Below are 18,014 nucleotides of genomic sequence, written 5' to 3'. Positions count from 1 at the left end.
TCAATAGCCTCCCCCATCCCTATTCAGGGGCGTCGTGATGGAGGACTGGGATACTCAGGTTAGTTCTGAACAGGCTGGCAAAAAGGAGTTGGTTTGCACTGACCGGCTAGATGGGTGTGACGCATGCCCAGCATTTTAGCCATTAAAACATGTACTATGAAATAGAAAGTACAAATTGTAGATCCCAGGGGATGGAATTTCCGTAATTCCATTGTAAATGATACGGTAACTAAATTGCGATCTGTGACTTACAAGTATGTAAATATAGTTGGATAAGTTCTAAACATGAAAGTGCACACACAACTCCCCCTACCTGCAGTGGCGGGTTTTAAACACACCTAAGGACAGAATTTGGCCATGTGTTTGGAAAAATATATGGATGTTAGCCATGTCCAATGGGACTCTGGGATTTCACATTTGCAAACCTAATTCAGTGGCAATGCAAATAAAGAAGGTTGGTTGTCACATACACGTGGTTGTAACATTCACATGAATATTTATTTAAAGCCAAGTCCTGAACTCCTTAGGAAGCTTTTACTCAGTCCTGCTGCAGGCAAAACTCCAATGGGAATTCAGATTAAGTAAGAATGTGTGCATCCAATGAAGTGAACTGTAACTCATGAAACCTTATGCTCAAATAAATTTGTTAGTCTCTAAGGTGCCCCAAGTCCTCCTTTCCTTTTTGCGGATACAGACTAACACGGCTGCTACTCTGAAACCTGGATTTAGACTGGTATGGCTCCCACTGGATTTCAACAGGGTATGACTCGGACCCCCTAGCTCTTAGACAAAATGCTTTTGATTACAGCTTGATTACTTGGCTTCCTTCGTGAGCAAATTCAGTAGCAAATGTGGGAAACCAATGTACATCTACTTGCCTATTGCGTTAAACGTATTAGCATTGGCCAAAGGCGGCTTCAGAGTCTTGTTGATTTCAATGAGGGTTGCAGCATTTCGTAGATCCTGGCATTAATAATTACAATTGTTGTTGGTTTTATTATACACATACACTGTACGCATATATATAGTTATGGTGCCCACCTGCAGAGGAGTGAGGATGAGCAAATGGCCTACTACATCCATGGGTGCTGGAACAGTTTGTACAGTGGAGGTGCTGAGAGACATTGAACCAAACTGTAAACCCTGCATATGATGGAAACCCCTTCAAGTCAAGGGGCGCCCCCACAGCCCCAGCACCCCTAGTTCCAGCACCTATGGCTACATCTTTTTCAAGGGCCAGCTAGTACCTTATGTAAATAAACCAGAATGGATCAGAAGTTCACATCAAATGGGAGGGTGTACTGGCCTGACTAAAGGGAATGCAGTGACTGCAACCTTTGTTATCCATCAGCCGGATCGGCTTCCACAAGGGCTAAGCACCGTCCTCAGCTTTGTGAACTCAGCAAACACCCGACACATTGGACTCAGAATATCTCACCAAAGACCTTCTCTGCCCTTCCAGAAGTCAGTGCCCTGTACTCAAAAGGTGCATCTACGCTGCAATAAAACACCATGGCATGGCCACGGGTCAGCTGACTCGGGTTCGTGGGGCTATAAAATAGCAGTGTAGATGTTTGGGCTTGGGCTGGAGCCTGAGGTTCTGAGACCCTGCGAGTGGGGAAGAGTCTTAGATCCTGGGTTCCAACCTGAGCCCAAACATCTACATTAATTTTTAGCTCCGCAAGCCTGACCCAGCTGACATGGGCTCTGGGACACAGTGCTATGGGCTTTTTATTGCAGTATAGATTTACCCAGAGGGTTATCACATAACATTTAGACAGGGGCTTGTTTACCTACGTAAGCTCAGCCAACCACTGTTGGCTATTTGTAGCATTTGCTCTCCTGGGTCACATAATTGCATCAGGGTTTAAGATTATGGGCAGTGCATGTTTTTTTGAGCCTTTCCATCATAAGTAGAATTAAAGTGATTAGAGGCACCAACTATCTCACTTTACTATTTCCCTGGGTCTTTTGTGGGAAAGGCAGAAAGGTTCATTATTTTCTACAAGACATGGAGTGTAGGGAGTCTGGGTATATTGATGCTGTTGCTCTGGTGCCCTGCAGAGTTTCACACAGTCTAACTGTACATCCCTGCATGGTTATCGTCCAATTGTCTCTGCAGGCCAGTGCATTCGCATTCAGTGTGGAATGCCTGGCAATGCAAGAGCCACTAAGGGCTAGATCCAGAAAGGGATTTAGGCAACCAAATGCCACTTTAGTCACCTAATCCAAAGCTTAGATCCTCAAAACCCCACTCAATTGTTGCCTAACCCCCTGTAGGCATCTGAATTACCCGGGTGCCTACACTTTGGGTCATAAAGTCCTCTAAATTTCTGCAAGTGGGCATGTGCACATAGCCTCCTCAGTCCTGACCCCTGGCACCTTGGCTCGTGCCCAAGTCTCAGGAGAATCCTTAAACTTGGCATTCCCCGCCTGTCTCACCTACAGGACCTGCTCTTGTAGGCATAGCTAAGCCACACCTCTCTCCTTAGCACATCTTATTGGTTAGCTTAGGCAGCTCCCCATCAGCTTGCCCAGGCTTAAGCACCTAGCTCTCTGTCTAGATTGCACAGGAGTCTGGGTTCCTAATTTGGTGCTGTGGCTTACGCTAGGCCGCAGAATGTCTAAAAGTTAGGTGTTACAAGGCTGAGTCCAAGTCCCCTTTGTGGATCTAGCCTTAAATCGCCACCAAACCACTTGCAGCTTCTATTACGAATTCATGCCATGGAGGAGGGCCTCCCCGACTAGCTATTTTAAAAGCATCATATTTTGCTCGTGAAGGCCAGTCTATTGCTTATGTTTTCTAATCGTACCCATGGAGTCAGGGCTACCTGACTTCATCCTTTTTGAGGAGCAAATCTGTGGATGCTTTGGAGCCTTTAAATTTTTCACTTAAATGCACAATAGTGTTTTTAGTGCAAAAATAAAGTTTTTAAAAGCTTCAGAAGTGGGCCCCGTGGGCAGAGCAAATCCAGTGTGGCAGCCAGGAAAGCAGCAGCTTTCCACAGCCCTGCAAAACGGAATCCTTTGTCCCTCAGATTCCTAACGCTTGTCAAAGGATGGTGCCATTTTAGTCTCCGTGATTCGGGCTCCTATCTCGTTGTCTCTATACAGCACACCTAACAACTGCGAGTGGGATTTTGAAACAACATTGGCCTAACTCTGCACCTGCTGAAATCACTGGTATAGCTCCTGCTGGCTTTAATGGGAGCACAGTTAGGAACATGCCGAGCGCTCTTAAAAACCCCATCCCATATAGTTAATATTTACACCATCCGTGTTAGGCATTTTTAGATTAAAATATGCAGGTACAGATAGATACATATTCTAATATATGGGGGGGTGTATATTATATAAAATTTGGTGTTGTTACATACTCCTTTTATTGTTTATAGTTCAGAATTTTGCAAGATGATTGTAAAGCAGCACTTATTACCAACTTACAGGTATGAGAGGAGGGGAAAATGAACTTGTTGAAAGTGTGTTAGAAAAGCAATGTGGCCACGAGCCAGCTATCACTGTAGAGCTGGTCAGAACACAGGAAGAATATCATGCGAACATTTTCATGGAAGAACGTGTCTCTTTTTCCAGCTCTACTCCTGCATTCCAAACTCCACTCTGCCATGGACTCATCTGGTGCCCTTGTGCAGGTTACTTGAACTCTCTGTGCTCCAGTGAAATGGAGAAGGGAGGGAGTTGCAAGGATAATGCAATTGGTTGGTGTCTTTTAAAGCAGCGGTTCCCAAACTTTAGCCACCTGAGGACCTCCATTTTGATTTATAATTTTTCATGGACCCCCAAGTCCCTCACTCAGCCCCAAGCCCTGCCCCCACTCCACCCCTTCCCCCAAGGACATACCCCCGTCCCATCTCTTTCCACCCCTGCCCCTCCTTTTTCCCCACCTCTTTCCATCCCTGAGCGTGCCCGGTCCCTGCTCTGCCCCTTCCTTCCTGCACAGCTGTTCAGTGGCATGCAGGAGGCACTGGGAGGGAGGGGTTGAGGGAGGGAAGGGGAGGAGCTGATCAGCTGGGCCAGTGGACCCCCCTCCAGGGGTCCACGGACCACAGTTTGCGGAACACTGTTTTAAAGCATTCTGAAAAAGGAAAATTACTGGGCAGACATTTGTTAGTATTTATTGCTTCCTTCCCTCCATTATGTCTCTGGGGCTGGATGGTGTTTATCACAATAGCTGAAGAGTGGAATTAGATTGGCTGTGGTGTCGGACTGACCCTCAGAGCTATGAACGGGGGGTGGTGAGTGGTATGCTCAGAGCTGCAAAACATAGTACACAGTCTGCCTCAAGGCCTGATGGTTTAAATTGCTGGATTTGTAAGATGAAAGGGGAGCTACTGTGAAAATGACAGTAGGTTGGCAATCTTCTGGCTAGCTTTGTTCAGAAATGGGGACCCCACAGCACTGCTGCTTTGAGTTGATTGCAAAAGGAAAATAACTGAGTGGTGTGAGAAGAGTTTTTTTTTTTAAAGGATTTAAAGGGCAAGGGGCAGTCTAAAGAGCCCAATCCAAAGCTCATCAGTGTCTATGGGTATCTTTCCATTGAATTCCGTGGGCTTTGGATCAGGCTGTAAATAAAATTCTGCCAATGATATGGAGAACAGCATTTCTATGAAGAGGTATTTCCGACTATTAGTGTCGAAGGACCCGATTTGCCCCCATTGCAGTCAATGGGCTTTTTATCATTGTTTTCAATGGGCATTGGAACAGACTCGTATACTGTGTACACCAGGGGTTGGCAACCTTTCAGAAGTGGTGGGCCGAGTCTTCATTTATTCACTTTTATTTAAGGTTTCGCGTGCCAGTGATACATTTTAATGTTTTTTAGAAGGTCTCTCTATAAGTCTATATATTATATAACTAAACTATTGTCGTATGTAAAGTAAACAAGGTTTTTAAAAAGGTTCAGAAGCTTCATTTAAAATTAAATTAAAATGCTGATCTTATGCTGCCGGCCCGCTCAGCCCGCTGCCGGCCTGAGGTTCTGTTCACCTAGGCTGACAGGGGCCGGCGGCCGGGACCCCAGACCGGCAGCAGGCTGAGCGGCTCAGCCCGCTGCCGGTCTGGGGTTCAGTCTGCCACCTCCTGCCAGCCAGGGTCGCAGCTGCCGGCCCCGCTCAGCCCGCTGCCAGTCCCGGCCCTGCCCACATAGAGTGGGTACCTACCTTCTCCCTGGTTCTAGCCCATTCTCTTCCTCTCTCTCTGCACTGAGCTGAGGGTGGGAGTGCGCTGAGCACAGGGCTGGGGGTGAAGGAGCAGGCTGGGGGTTGGGGTGTAGGGTCTGGCCAGGAGCTAGAATGAGGGTGGGGGGGTCAGGTTTGGGGCAAGAGGTTTGTGTGTGGAGTGCTTACCTGGGCAGCTCCCATTTGGTGTGAGGGGTGCAGGTGGGAATGTGGGAGGGTTAAGAAGCTCCTGTTTGGTGCTCAGGGTGGGGGTGGGAATGGGGGTGTGTGTGCGCAAGAGTCTGGACATGGGGTGTGGGGGGTACTGGAGTCAGGGCTGGGGCCATGGGGGGCGCAGGGGTCAGGGCAGGAGGCTGGGGTGTGTGAGGGGGGTGCAGGGATCAGGGCAGGGGGCTGGGTGTGTGTGTGTGAGGGGGTGCTCCCAGCCCCCTGCCCAGAGCGGCTCACGGCAGGGGGCTGGAGGGGATATGCCCTGATTCCACCCCCCTTCCCCACAGCCCCATCTCCACCTCCTCCCCGGAGCAGCGAGCGTGCTGCGGCTCCACTTCTCCCCCTCCCGCGCAAGGGGCATCAGCTGATCGGCGGCAGGGAGGGAGAGGAGGAGGGGCAGGAACCCAGCACGGCGGGGGAAGAGGTGGGGAAGAGGGGACCTTGCCTGCCCTGCAGCAGCAGCCGGCAGGACCAAGCTTCTTCACCCTGCCCCCGCAGGTGGGGGGTGGAGAAGAGCGGGCCGGGGCGGGCAGGATTTTTAATGGCTCTCTGCTGGCTGCCAGGGTCCCGGCCTGGGTTCGGCCGGCGGCTGGGACCCAGCAGGCAGCAGCATGCCATTAAAAATTGGCTTGCGTGCCGTCATTGGCACACGTGCCATAGGTTGCCGACCCCTGGTGTACACACACACACACACACGCGTATGCCGTGTATATACATATGTCAATGCATACAGGGGAGACCATTTAACAAAGCAAAGCGGGTTCGGAGAGTTGGGAAATCCTCCTTCCAATATAGAGTTCTCCCTCGAGTGGCTGTTCATGTCTATTCCAATCAGGTATGTGCGTGTGCACAGCAGCTGGAAATCTTTTCCCCTAGCAGCACCCGTCCGGTCGGCCTGAGTGCCACCTGGAGTTGCACCTTCATGGCGCTCAAAATAGAGCCCTGCTGACCTGGCACCCCCTCAGTTCTCTCTTACCATAGTTAGTTCTCGGTAGTTTACTAGTGTTAGTTACTATTAGTAGTTAGGTCATAAGTTTCCTTTCAGGGGTCCCTCCCAACCCTCAACAATGCTCCCCCGGCACTGGGATATGTCCCAGTCCCCAGGGTTCAAACTCTGCGAGGACTGTGAAAAATTTATGCCTAAGAGCGACCCACCCTCTTCCTGTCTGCAGTGTCGTGGGGAGAGCCACCAGAAGGAGAGGTGCAGAATTCGCAAAGGGTTTTGCCCTAGGACCATAAAAGACCGGGAGCATAGGCTCAAGATCCTTCTCATGGAGGCGGCACTCCAGCCACAATCCAACCCCAGATGAGACCGTGGAAGGGACACTGATGGCCCCGGCCTTGGAGAACAACAGGGTCCCACAATGGCTGCTGCAACGGGTGGTCCAAAACCTGGGAATCTAGGCAGAGGAGGTGGTAGAGGATGCTGACCCTATGGTAGACATCCTCGCCCACTCCAGGCCCACCTGCATTGCCCTGCCATTAATTAAGACCATTGCTGAGACCACAAAGATCTTGTGGAAGACCCTGGCCTCTCTGCTCCCTCTGGCCAAGAGAAATGAAAGGCGGCACTTTGTTCCCTCAAAAGGATACGAACACTTGTATACCTCCCTCCCCTCTCCGATTCCCTGGTGGTTGATGCTGTTAATCAGTGCAAGCACCGGGGCTACTAGGGGCTCTCCCCTAAAAATAGGGATGCTAAAAAACTAGACCTATTTGGGAGAAAGGTCTGCTCCACTTGAGGAGCTGCAGCTCTGTGTTTCGAACCAGCAGGCCGTCGTGAGCAGATACTCGTATAACACCTGTGGCATGATGGCCAAGTTTGTGGAGCTGCGGCCGCAGGACTCCCGTGTGGAATTCTCTGCACTGGTGGAGGAAGGGAAACGAATTGCACGAGGAAACGGGGCAGACCTCAATCTGATCCTTTCCAGACTCACGGGTCTGCCCTTTGAAACTTTGGCAACAAGCTCCCTGCTCTCTCTCTCTCCTGCAAGGTGGTGTTTCTGGTAGCGATAACCTCAGCCAGGAGGGTGTCTGAGGTCAAGGCCCTAACATCAGAACCTCCTTATACTGTGGACAAGGTTCAGCTCAAGCCTCACCTGGCTTTTCTCCCGAAGGTTGTCTCCCAGTTTCAAATAAACCAGGACATCTTCCTCCCTGTATTCTACCCTAAGCCACACTCAAGTGGCAGGGACCAAAAGCTTCACTCATTGGATGGCTGCAGGCCGCTACCCTTCTACAGCAAGAGAACGAAGCTGTTCCATTCCAATACCCACCCTCCTTCCCCTTTGTCGGAGGGGAGGTTTTCCGGCTGCCGTGCACCCGCGTGCACACACACCTGATTGGAATGGACATGAACAGTTACAAGAAAGTGAGTAACCATTTTTTTCCTGCATGGCAAATCTGGCAAAATATACTCAACTTTTTGCTGTTGTCACGCTATAGATATGGGATGTGTTTCTGCTTAGGGATGGTTTTAAAACTGAAGTGAAGCTCCTAAAACATGCAGGGGCAGAGATCTGCTTCTGCAGGGATTATGGCTGTGAGGGGCAGGAATGTGCCCCCTCTGCTCAGCTACTAAACCACAAAGGCAATTGCCATGTGTATCTGCTAAGTCCTACCAGAGAGGGAGCTTCAGACCTTTGGATGGCTGAGCTGGCAGGATACTACCCTTAAAACAGTGCTTTGCTGCAGTTCCCGTGGGAGAGGTGACTTAGCTTCATTGCAGTTGTCATGCATAGTAAAAGATCTCCCTCTTGATGTTTCTCACTCTTTCCTTTGCAAGAAAGCAGCTTGGGAGCAGGCTCAGTAACCCCCCTGAGCTTCACAGATTATCAGGGTTAGAAGGGACCTCAGGAGGTCATCAAGTCCAACCCCCTGCTCAAAGCAGGATCAATCCCCAATTTTTGCCCCAGATCCCAAATGGCCTCCTCAAGGATTGAACTCAGAACTCTGGGTTTAGCAGGCCAATGCTCAAAGCACTGAGCTATCCCTCCCCCATGGTGGGGAAACAAACAAACAGTCATAGAGAAAGAAGGAAGGAATAATGGTGAATGGACAAGCTGAGGAGCAGAAGATAGCAGGAAAATGGCCATTTACAGGGAGTTACAAGGAGGCACAGAGATGTGTTTAGCATCCTGGCAAACGGATATATTACGAGGCCATTTGTAGGCGTGCAGTAGACACAGGGTCCTGTAAATAACTAATAGGCAATGCTTGATTGATGAACGTGCCCATATATAGAGACCCTTCCTCCAGCAGGCCTAGACAGGCACGTGTTCCCACTGATGAGTTCAACTACAAAGTCAACCGAAAGGTTTCTGTTAACGTGTGTGGGTAAATACAGCAAAGCGGATGCCTTGCACTTAGCCTTTGGAAATGGCAAACTGAAGTAGTCTACGTACAAAGAGATCCCAAATGATTAAACATGAGGGGTTAGGTGGAAGACACAATCAGTCTGAGTTTCTATGCAACTGCTGCATTTTTCACTTTGCGAGGGTTTTTCCCCCCCAAGCTTTTCTTCTTTTTTGAACTGCCTTGCAGCTAGACTCCAAATATGTCATCTATTAAGGATATGGGCCAACAAAGAAAAGGAAATGGTTTCCAAGCAACAGGAACTACGCCAAAGTTTTCAGAATTGATTGTAGCCCTCTGACTCAGATATCCTTTTATTCATCCATTCTCCAGTGTGGCAGTTCTCTGCATGCTCCCTCAGCGATCGGAAAACTGGACACCTACGGCGTAATTTCAGTACAAAAGCCACATTGATAATCCTCTCACAGCAATAGGCACACAGAAATATAGCCTCTGAGGAGGCCCATAGGCCTCCATGGCTTAAAGAACAGAAAGTGAGTAGGTGCAGTATCACTGTTACAATTGTGGTCTGACTGTGAGGGACTGGGCTTTGAAAATTCTATTCTTTACTAGCAGTCAGAAGTGGTTGAAGTCCCCTCAGACGTAGGCCAGTATGTGGTTTCCAAATTTCAGATCACTTACAGCCTCAGGGTGTGCTGGAGATGCCTTTGGGTGGGCTGGGGGCTCCCCCCTGGGATGACATTTTTGTTGCCACCAGATACAACTCTGAGAGATGGCACCATACCCAGTGCTGAACAGATCTCAAAAGGTCTAGGGGTGAGGTGAAAATAAGCAGGAATTTGGATGTTCACCTGAACCTCTCTGGGTTGTAGAATTGAGGTGTTGTGAGAACAGGTGACTCTAGAAGATTTCCAGTACTTCCTGTCACTTGTGTGGTCTGAGATACCATGGGAGTTTGTCCTATAGGGATACTTTTGCCTCCAGTCCTGACCACAAAGTGCAGGGGAAATGAAAACAAAAGTTATCTCTTGACACTCAGAAAAAGATGGATTTGATTTTGGTGTGCTGGCTGGGCAATGGTTAGGTCAGGTTTATTTTGTGTGAACTGTTTCACTCACTTCTAATTATTCACCCCAGCTGTCACCATCTTACTGGGCAGCACCAATTGGCCACAGCTCGACGTCACTCCTATAATTCCTGCCTTCTGAGTGTGGTATGCAAATGTGGCAGTTCCTGGTGTTGCAGTTTCAGGGTAACTGCACCTGTATATCCCCTCTGTGGTCCCTCAAGGGCACTCACTTAGGGTTACCGGCTTCCAGCCGTCACCTCTCTTGAGCAGAGACCCACCTCTCTCTCTCTCGACTGGGGTTTTAAGGCTTCATACACAGTCCCCTGCTTTACACTGTGACATCCCCAGCAAGAGAGTCTGCCTAAACACCAGTTCCTGTGCTTTGCTTTCTCTCTGAGGGCAATCAACAGTGTAATGCCAGCAGTTACAAGCTAGCACACAGCCCTTTCTAAGCAAGCACGCTTATTCTTAAGATGAAAGCATCACAGAGAAAACATAAAAACAATATACTGTATATCCATGCTGAAAACTTACCAGAGGTCACCCATTAGTGTTATGGGGCCCTAACAGGCAGGCCAAGGTCCTTCCAACCATTCTGCAAGGATTGGGAATCCCACCCCCCCTTTGGTCTTCCCCATTAGCTGGATGAAAATAAAGGCCCTGGTTGAGTTCAAACACATCCCTTTTAAGCCAAAATCCTTTCTTCATTTTCCTAGTCTCTGGAAACCCTGTTGGAACCAATATATGTGAGCCTCCCCAGAGGGTGGTATCTCTCGCTGTGTTGACAATGTGAGTGAGTCATCTAAATGAGCCCCCACCGTTTTAGTTCCTGAAGGAGCTGTGGTAACCCTCCCCGTGCACTAGAGCACAATCATATGCACAATCCCTGGCTCCCAGTGCTACATCGACTTAATACAGTAGGTTCCCCCAAGATACTGCATGTCTGTCACACCTGGCACCTGTGCAGAGTGGGTGGAATTAACAATAAACGGTGTTTAACCAAAAGCTCTTCCCACACTTGCCCATTTACATGGAGGAAAAAAGCCTGGATGTGAGGAGCCTACAATGCTTACTGGGCCATATCCCTGACTACAGCTGAACTGCGCACTGTGTTCCTTTGCCCTGAATTAGAGCAGCCCCAGACCCTAAGCAGCCAAAATTACAGCCACAGATATTGAACACCTGCCCTTTACCCTGATATACCACAACAGATAGGGAATGGCCTAGGGCAAGGGTTCCCAAACTGGGGCACATGTACCTGAGACATCTCTGGGGGAGTACGCAGGAGAAATTGTGTAATAGCGGATTTTAGTTTATTTATTGCGTTTTCATAACAGGCTACTCAGAGGAAGCTTTAAAACTCTGTGGGAATTTGTTATAGAAAATACAGTAGTTAAATTTACTTCAAGATGTACCAATGAGAACACAGATACACAGAGATGCTTACATACAGAGCCCTCACCTCCGATCACCATACAGCGCAAGTTCAGTTGCCCAGCAATCATCCAGTCTAACTGAGCTCAGAACGCGGGGGTGGGGGCATTCGGTTGTATAAGTCGCACTATATCTGTGCATAACGGTGAAATATGGACAGATGGCTAAAGACAGGTAGCGTTAAGAAGAACACACAAAGTATCGGTGATGAGAAGGGTACGGGTATGTGGGCAGCTGGTAGATCTGGAAGTGGGTACGCAATAAGAGAAGTTTGGGAATCTCTACACCACTGGAGAATCACCCTTGCATTGAGGTGACCATCCTGATGCTGGATACTTTGGGTTTAAGGCCCGTTTGCATTGGTGACATAGTGCAATATGGCCATGCCACAAAGGAAAATCTGCCACACAACTTCATTTTGCTCTGCATCCTGCACCAGCGCGCACAGTGATCTTCACTGAGCAGCCTGTTGTGTGAGCCATGGAGAAGAAACAAGAGAATGAAGAACACAGTTTGACAAGTCAAAGTAATAAAATCCGATCCCTGTAGCAGCCTCCCTGAAACGCTGCACGGTACAACGGTTAATATTTAGCTGCTTTTGTTTTACATCTTTCCCCTGGGGGACACTCTGAAATGCATTCTGTTTAGAAATTCTGCTGCTCAGATGGTGGGGCCCAATCCACCCATCCCTGTGCTGAGTAGGGCCTGCCTCTGCAATGGGACTCTGCTTTACGATGGGAGGTGGGGGCAGAATTAGGCCCTTAGGTTTTCTGGATTTTTCTTTCTTTGGGGCAAGATTGTGCCTTTCAGCACAGCCATGAGCAGGGGGTGGTGCACCAGCTGCCCCACCCAGGGGGCACTGGCTGCACACACACCTTTGCTCCCTCTTGTTGTTTTTGGGGAGGGGGAAGATGAGGTGGGGGAGGAAGGAAGAATTAAGGGGATGATGAGGAGGGAGTAACTTGTTGCAACCCCTTGCAAATGTGCGGTTTGCTCCCCCTTGCACCTAGCCAATTGCTGTGCTCCCCAAGTAGAAATGAAGCCCCACCCCACCCTCTGGCTTCCAGGGGATGTGCTTCACACCAGACCCAAGATATGGGGATGGAGACACCTTACTTCCCCACACCGCCTTACTCAGGCAAAGATGACAAGGGATGATCTAACCTTTGGGTTTCTTACTAAAGACCTTTGCGTGAAGCCAGCATCTGCCCCTAGGAGTTCATCTGCTCCTGCTTGTATCCTCAGGAATGGGATGTTTGACATGGGGCCATAGTTAGCTAGAACTGAAATATCCAAGTTGGGCTTCTTCAGTGTTGGTCAGACTATTGTGTGTTTGAAGGAGGAAGGGAAGATACCTTCTGTCGATCAGGAGTAGCACCAGTTGCTCATGATTCATTTTCACAAGGCAGGATGGGCATAGGTCGGATTCACAAGTCTTGGGTTGAGACTCCTTTAAGATGTCCAGAACTTCTTGGTGAGTGAATGTACTGAACTCTGGGTGTGCAGGCAGGCTGTTGGTTGGTGGGTATAGGTGATCCATGGTGTTTTAGAAGCCTTCCCCAGTGTGGGCAATCTTTTTGGTGAAGTAGGATTGCAGTCCCTCACAGCGCTTGGTACTGGGCTCTGATGCATATTCCAGCGACTCCGGATTAATGACGCTGTTTAGCACCTTGGATAACTCTTTGGGGCGGGATTTCATAGTCTCAGTGGAGGCTATTATAGTGATGCTCAGAGAAAATCTCGAGATACTTCTTGTAACTTTCCCCTGGAAGGGAAGGGGTGGGGGAGTCAAGTTTAGGAAACAAAGGTTTCTCGCCTTATGTAAATCCTATATAAGGGTGGGGAGGAAAGCAAACAGGACTCCTCCTCTCTCTGGCCTGTCTACCCAAGAAGAAAGACTGCTAAAGCCGCCTGAAGGGAAGGCGGGGGGGGAGTCCTGACTGAGACAGGGGCCCAGTCTGAAAAGAAATATAACTGGAACTCTGAACCACAGAAACTTTGCAACCTGCCTAAAATAACATTTAGGGTGAGAATTTACATTTTGTAACGTGTTTGTTAAGTATATTCAGCTTAGCTTGCGTATTTTGCTTTATTTGGTCAGTAATCTGCTTTGTTCGGTCTGTTATCTCTTATATTCACTTAAAATTCACCTTTTGTAGTTAATAAACTTATTGCTTGTTTATAATATAACCCAGTTTATGTAATTTCTAACTGGGGGGGTAAGACATTGTGCATATCTCCCTCCACATTGAGGGAGGGGGTGGATTCATAAAACCTTTGGGTTTGTCCCCCTTAAAGGGAGTGGGCACCAGAGTGTTGGGGAGAGCCCTCAGGCTGAATCTTTCCAGAGCGGATCTCTGGATCTCTCTGCAGCTGGGTGTGACCCTCCTTGTGTGCTTGGCTGGAAGAGGCTTGTGAGCCTAACCCAGGAAGGCCAGGTAAAGGGGACCCAGGCTGGCAGAATAGACAGGCTCAGTGGTGTCTCAGCACATCAGGTGACAGGGCCAAAACCCGTCACATTCCCAACCTGACAACAGCACAACTTGAAAAGGAACACAAGTTTTGCATTCACTGCCTGGATCTCTTGTGAATGTGAAATCCTGTCTGCTTCCAACATGAAGAATTGTGGTTTTGGGGGCTCATTAGCCAGTGGTGGATCAGAGCTGGTGATTGCTATTGTAATGTATGGTGAAGGCATTTCAGTCACCCCCGTTGGTGCTTTTCCCTGAGCTATGGATGTCATTGACTGTGATGTTTGCTGATCTTTTTCTAAGCACTAATCTGTTTTATTTTCCTCACAAATCCAGGTTCTAAAGCCCTTTGGAGTGCTCCTTTGAGGAGTGAGTTAGCACAGTGAATACCCCTCACCGTTCTCTCCTTGACATTTTAGCATTATTGCTCAATCAAGCATGAAGCTCTTGTGGTCTCATCACCTCAGGCTGTGACTGCATCCGATCCCACAAGCTCGGCAGTCTCAAATCTTGGGCTTGTTATGTGCTCCTAAGACACCAGTGGGAGCTGAGGGTCCTTTCACCTCACAAGATCCAGCCCTCAGACTTGGTCGATAGCATCCAGTGTAACTAGAGCTGAGAGGCCCAGTTTTCAAAGCAGCTCCCACTGCTGCTAGGCAGAGTTTTGGGTGCTGAGTATCTCTGAAGAGCAAACCGGAGGTGTTTTAGCTCACTCTGTTTGGTGAATGACAGCTCTGAACCCATCTAGTGTTCTTCTTCTTTTCCAGCTCCTACGGCGAGCTCACCAACTGCACCATCCTGATAGCCAAGAAACTGGATTGCTATTGGCCGAACCAGCTGGTGGACGAGTTCTTCATAGCCATTCACAAGCACTATTTCAAAAACTGCTCCCTCTCTGGGAGGTCTCTGCGCGACCCACCTAACAACATCCTATGCCCGTTCCTTGTGGTCCCCATCCTCATCACCCTGCTCATGACAGCGCTGGTGGTTTGGCGGAGCAAGCGGAGCGAGGGCATTGTGTAAGCTAGCATGCCCCAGGATCTCAGTAAATCAATAGCGAGACCTACCTTCCTGTGGACTAATCCCTCTCTGTCAGACTCGGCGAGCCCTTGTGGAATCAGCAGCACGCTGGAAGCTTTGGTGAACAGCTTTGTAACCCTATGGCAAAATGTGGAGAAAGAACAGTGCACACTTGATGTTTAACACTGTCCTGACTAGAGAGGTGTGCTGTACTCATACACATTTCCTCTGGATAACAACCCTTTGTTCAGGCAGAGATGACACGCTTTGGACTAAATGCCACTTCTCAATTACTCTCAGTAACTGCAGCACTTCTTGCAAGCCAATTACTTGGTCATTTTAAAAATCATTTATGAGACAATTAATTGAAAACGTATATCTATAGGTCAAGATTAGTATTTATACACTTAATCAGTAATCAGCCACAGGATGGATCTGGGGAGGCACCATTCTGTAGACATCTAATTATTATAATTTATTTCTTGCAAAGTTTTTTGGCTTGAATGCTTCTGAAGTCTATTGTTGTTAATTAAAGGAACCCTTGATTACTTTGCAAACCGCTGTTGTCAGTTTTTGCTTATAATGTACTGAAATATTGCAGCATTGCCTAGCTACACAGAAGCCAGACTTTTCATGGTTAAAAGAGATTTTTTGCAAATTATTTCTCCTATAGTTTCATAGAACTGTAGAAATGTAGGGCAGGAAGGGACCATGAGAGGTCATCAAATCCAGCCCCCTGCTCTGAGGCAGGACCAAGTAAACCTAAACCATCGTTGACAGGTATTTGTCCAACTTGTTCTTAAAAACCTCCATGGATGGGGATTCCACAACCTCCCTTGGTAGCCTGTTCCAGAGCTTAAGTACTCTGACCAGTTAGAAAGTTTCTCATAATATCTAAAGGATATCTAGAGACCTCAGCCAAGATCAGGGCCCCATAGTGCCAGGCACTATGCAAACATAACAAGAGACAATTCCTGCCCTGGGGAGCTTACAATCTAAACAGAGGGAGGGGGAAAGGCAAAATTCTCCCCCGGGGAACTGAGGCACAGATAGATTTCAGTGACTTACCCAGAGAGTTTGCGGAAACTGAACTGAATGCAGCTTAAAGCTCAGTCTGGGGCCTTCACCACAAGCCCATTCTTCCTTCTTGGTAGCACCCTTCAGGAGGAAGGTGCTTTACACATGTTAGCATGAGTAATTATTGTATTATCGGCAAGTTTGTTCCACTCTAGGATCTTATTCATGAGATTTCTGATGGTCTCCGAGCTTGACAGGCAGTGTTAACACCCCCCCCACACACACACACACACACGCGCGGTCACGCTCCCTTCCTCCACAAGCATAGAGCCGTTGCCATAGAAAGCGTCACATTTTATAGTCCCCAAACATCTTAAGTGTCCAGCCACGGTCTGAATGGGGGGGCAGGCACAGGAAGCAACGGAGCAAAACACAGTGAGACATGGCACCAAAACAGTGGATGAACACAGCCATCAGTTATAGCAAAAGCACGGCTCTTTTCCCCAACAGGATAAGCTCTTGGAAGCAGAACTGTTGCTCCTGCAGATTGTTTTCCTTGATTCAGTTTCCTCTCCTAATTCTAGCGAACGGTCCATTAGCCAATGCAGAGACCCCAAAATATTATTGGAAAACTGACTTATTCCAAGATTTGTAGGGTATAGAAATCCAGCTTCAATCCTGGAAAGCTCTCCTCGTGTCCACCGGCTCTCCAGCTGGCTGTTACAATGAGCCCTGCGCTTCCTCTAGGCTGCTAGCCTCTGTCCCGGTCCCTCACTTTCTCTAAACTCAAAACATCTTCTCCAGCGAAAATTGTATTTAGGTCCCAATCCTGCTCCCACTGAAGGACAGAGTGGTATTGAGAGGATGGGAAGGAGAGAGGTCGCTGTTGGTTTTATTGTTAGTAGGATAAGTCCCTTGTACTGGGGTTGACAGCAGTTTAAGCTGGTTGAGCTATACTGTCCCATTTGCTTATTGCTCAGCCTTATGATATGCATGGAAGGCGCTCGATAAGTTATGATAAGATACGGAGATATTGCAGTTTAAGTGCTTTTGTGCTGTATTTTTATTGCATAAAGACTGCAAAAATATTTTTATCATCATTAGTCAAATCTCCAAGTCCTTAAATCAAGGTTCATGGCCCCGGGTCTCTTAGTGGAAAATGTGTATTTTGTTCCAGACCAAAGCAGCATGGAATTGTCTTTAAATATTGTACAGTATTCTGTAATAAGGAATAAGCACGTTGCCAAAGGGGTTAAGATGGGAGGGGGTTTCTGAGAAGGACAGCTTTGTTGTTTAGCAGGGACAGGGTGATTCATAAAGCAATAACTTCCTTGGAAAAGAGAACTTTTCTACCCAGAGGAGCCTGGATCTGGATGAGAACAAATTCTAGTTGTATCGGGGGAGGTGCAGGAATTTAAGCAACCACGCAAAGAGGCTCATTCAGACACCAACACATGCATGTTCTAACTAAATGGTTCACGCACAGCGGCATGAAAAACAAACATCAGCATTGCCAACAATGGGCACCTACAGTTAGGTTCCTAGAACCAGGTCCTGGTATTTAAGTGCCTAATTCCCATTGAAATCAATGGAAGTTAAGCACTTAAATTCCTCTGAGGATCTAAGCCCTAAGCCTGATTTTCAAAAGGGATGAGCATCCAGCCTTTCCCACTGCAGTCCTGGCCAAATGTTTTTGAGTCTCACACAGATCCCAGCTGGATGGACTCCACAAGGCTGGATTCCTTACTTCCTCTTTTCTTCTCTGGTGTCCTGCAGTATTTTCCTTTCCTGCTGCCACTGTCTCCTCTTTTTCAAGGCACAGATGGGGGTTTGCAGAGATCCACTGAAAGAAGGCAGAGTTATAAGACCCAGCACTCATACTGCAGGGCCACCTTTATATCTAACCACAGGGGCCTAATTTTGAAAAGCATCTAATGGACTTTGTGATGTATAAAGCCCACACTGGCAGTGACAGAATTGCAGGGGAGCTCAATTAGCCCATGCTGTGGCACCTGAAGAGGAGATAGGTAATTAAGGATTAGACCCAGCTGGGAAGAACCCAAGCGGGTAGTTCCTGTATCAATGCAGGGCTTTACTTACAGGAGACAAAGGAGAGAGAGGTAGTAGGGAGTTCTCTTCTCCTCTGGCAAAGGAACCATAGAGGGGCCTGCAGGGTGGAACACATACTTTGGGATTGTCCCTGCGGGGAGCTGGGGAGAAGGAGATGTCTAAAGGAAGCCTGGGAGAAGAAAGATTGCAGGGCAGCAGCTTGGGAGGAGCCAG

The 18,014-nt window shown here is 48.2% G+C and overlaps 1 protein-coding gene across 1 annotated transcript in view; it reads left to right on the top strand.

Moving 5' to 3' along the window:
* Positions 1-15,241, top strand: part of RAMP1 (receptor activity modifying protein 1) — a 122,533-nt gene extending 107,292 nt beyond the window's left edge. Inside the window, exon 4 of the mRNA XM_074968118.1 lies at positions 14,462-15,241. Within this exon, the coding sequence (XP_074824219.1) occupies positions 14,462-14,717 (256 nt within the window). The 3' untranslated portion in view covers positions 14,718-15,241. The remainder of the gene's footprint in view (positions 1-14,461) is intronic.
* Positions 15,242-18,014: the final 2,773 nt, after the last annotated feature.

Source organism: Natator depressus, chromosome 11 (assembly GCF_965152275.1).
Source record: "Natator depressus isolate rNatDep1 chromosome 11, rNatDep2.hap1, whole genome shotgun sequence".
In the NCBI taxonomy this organism is placed as follows: Eukaryota; Metazoa; Chordata; order Testudines; family Cheloniidae; genus Natator; species Natator depressus.
This window is presented reverse-complemented; position numbering and strand designations above follow the sequence as displayed.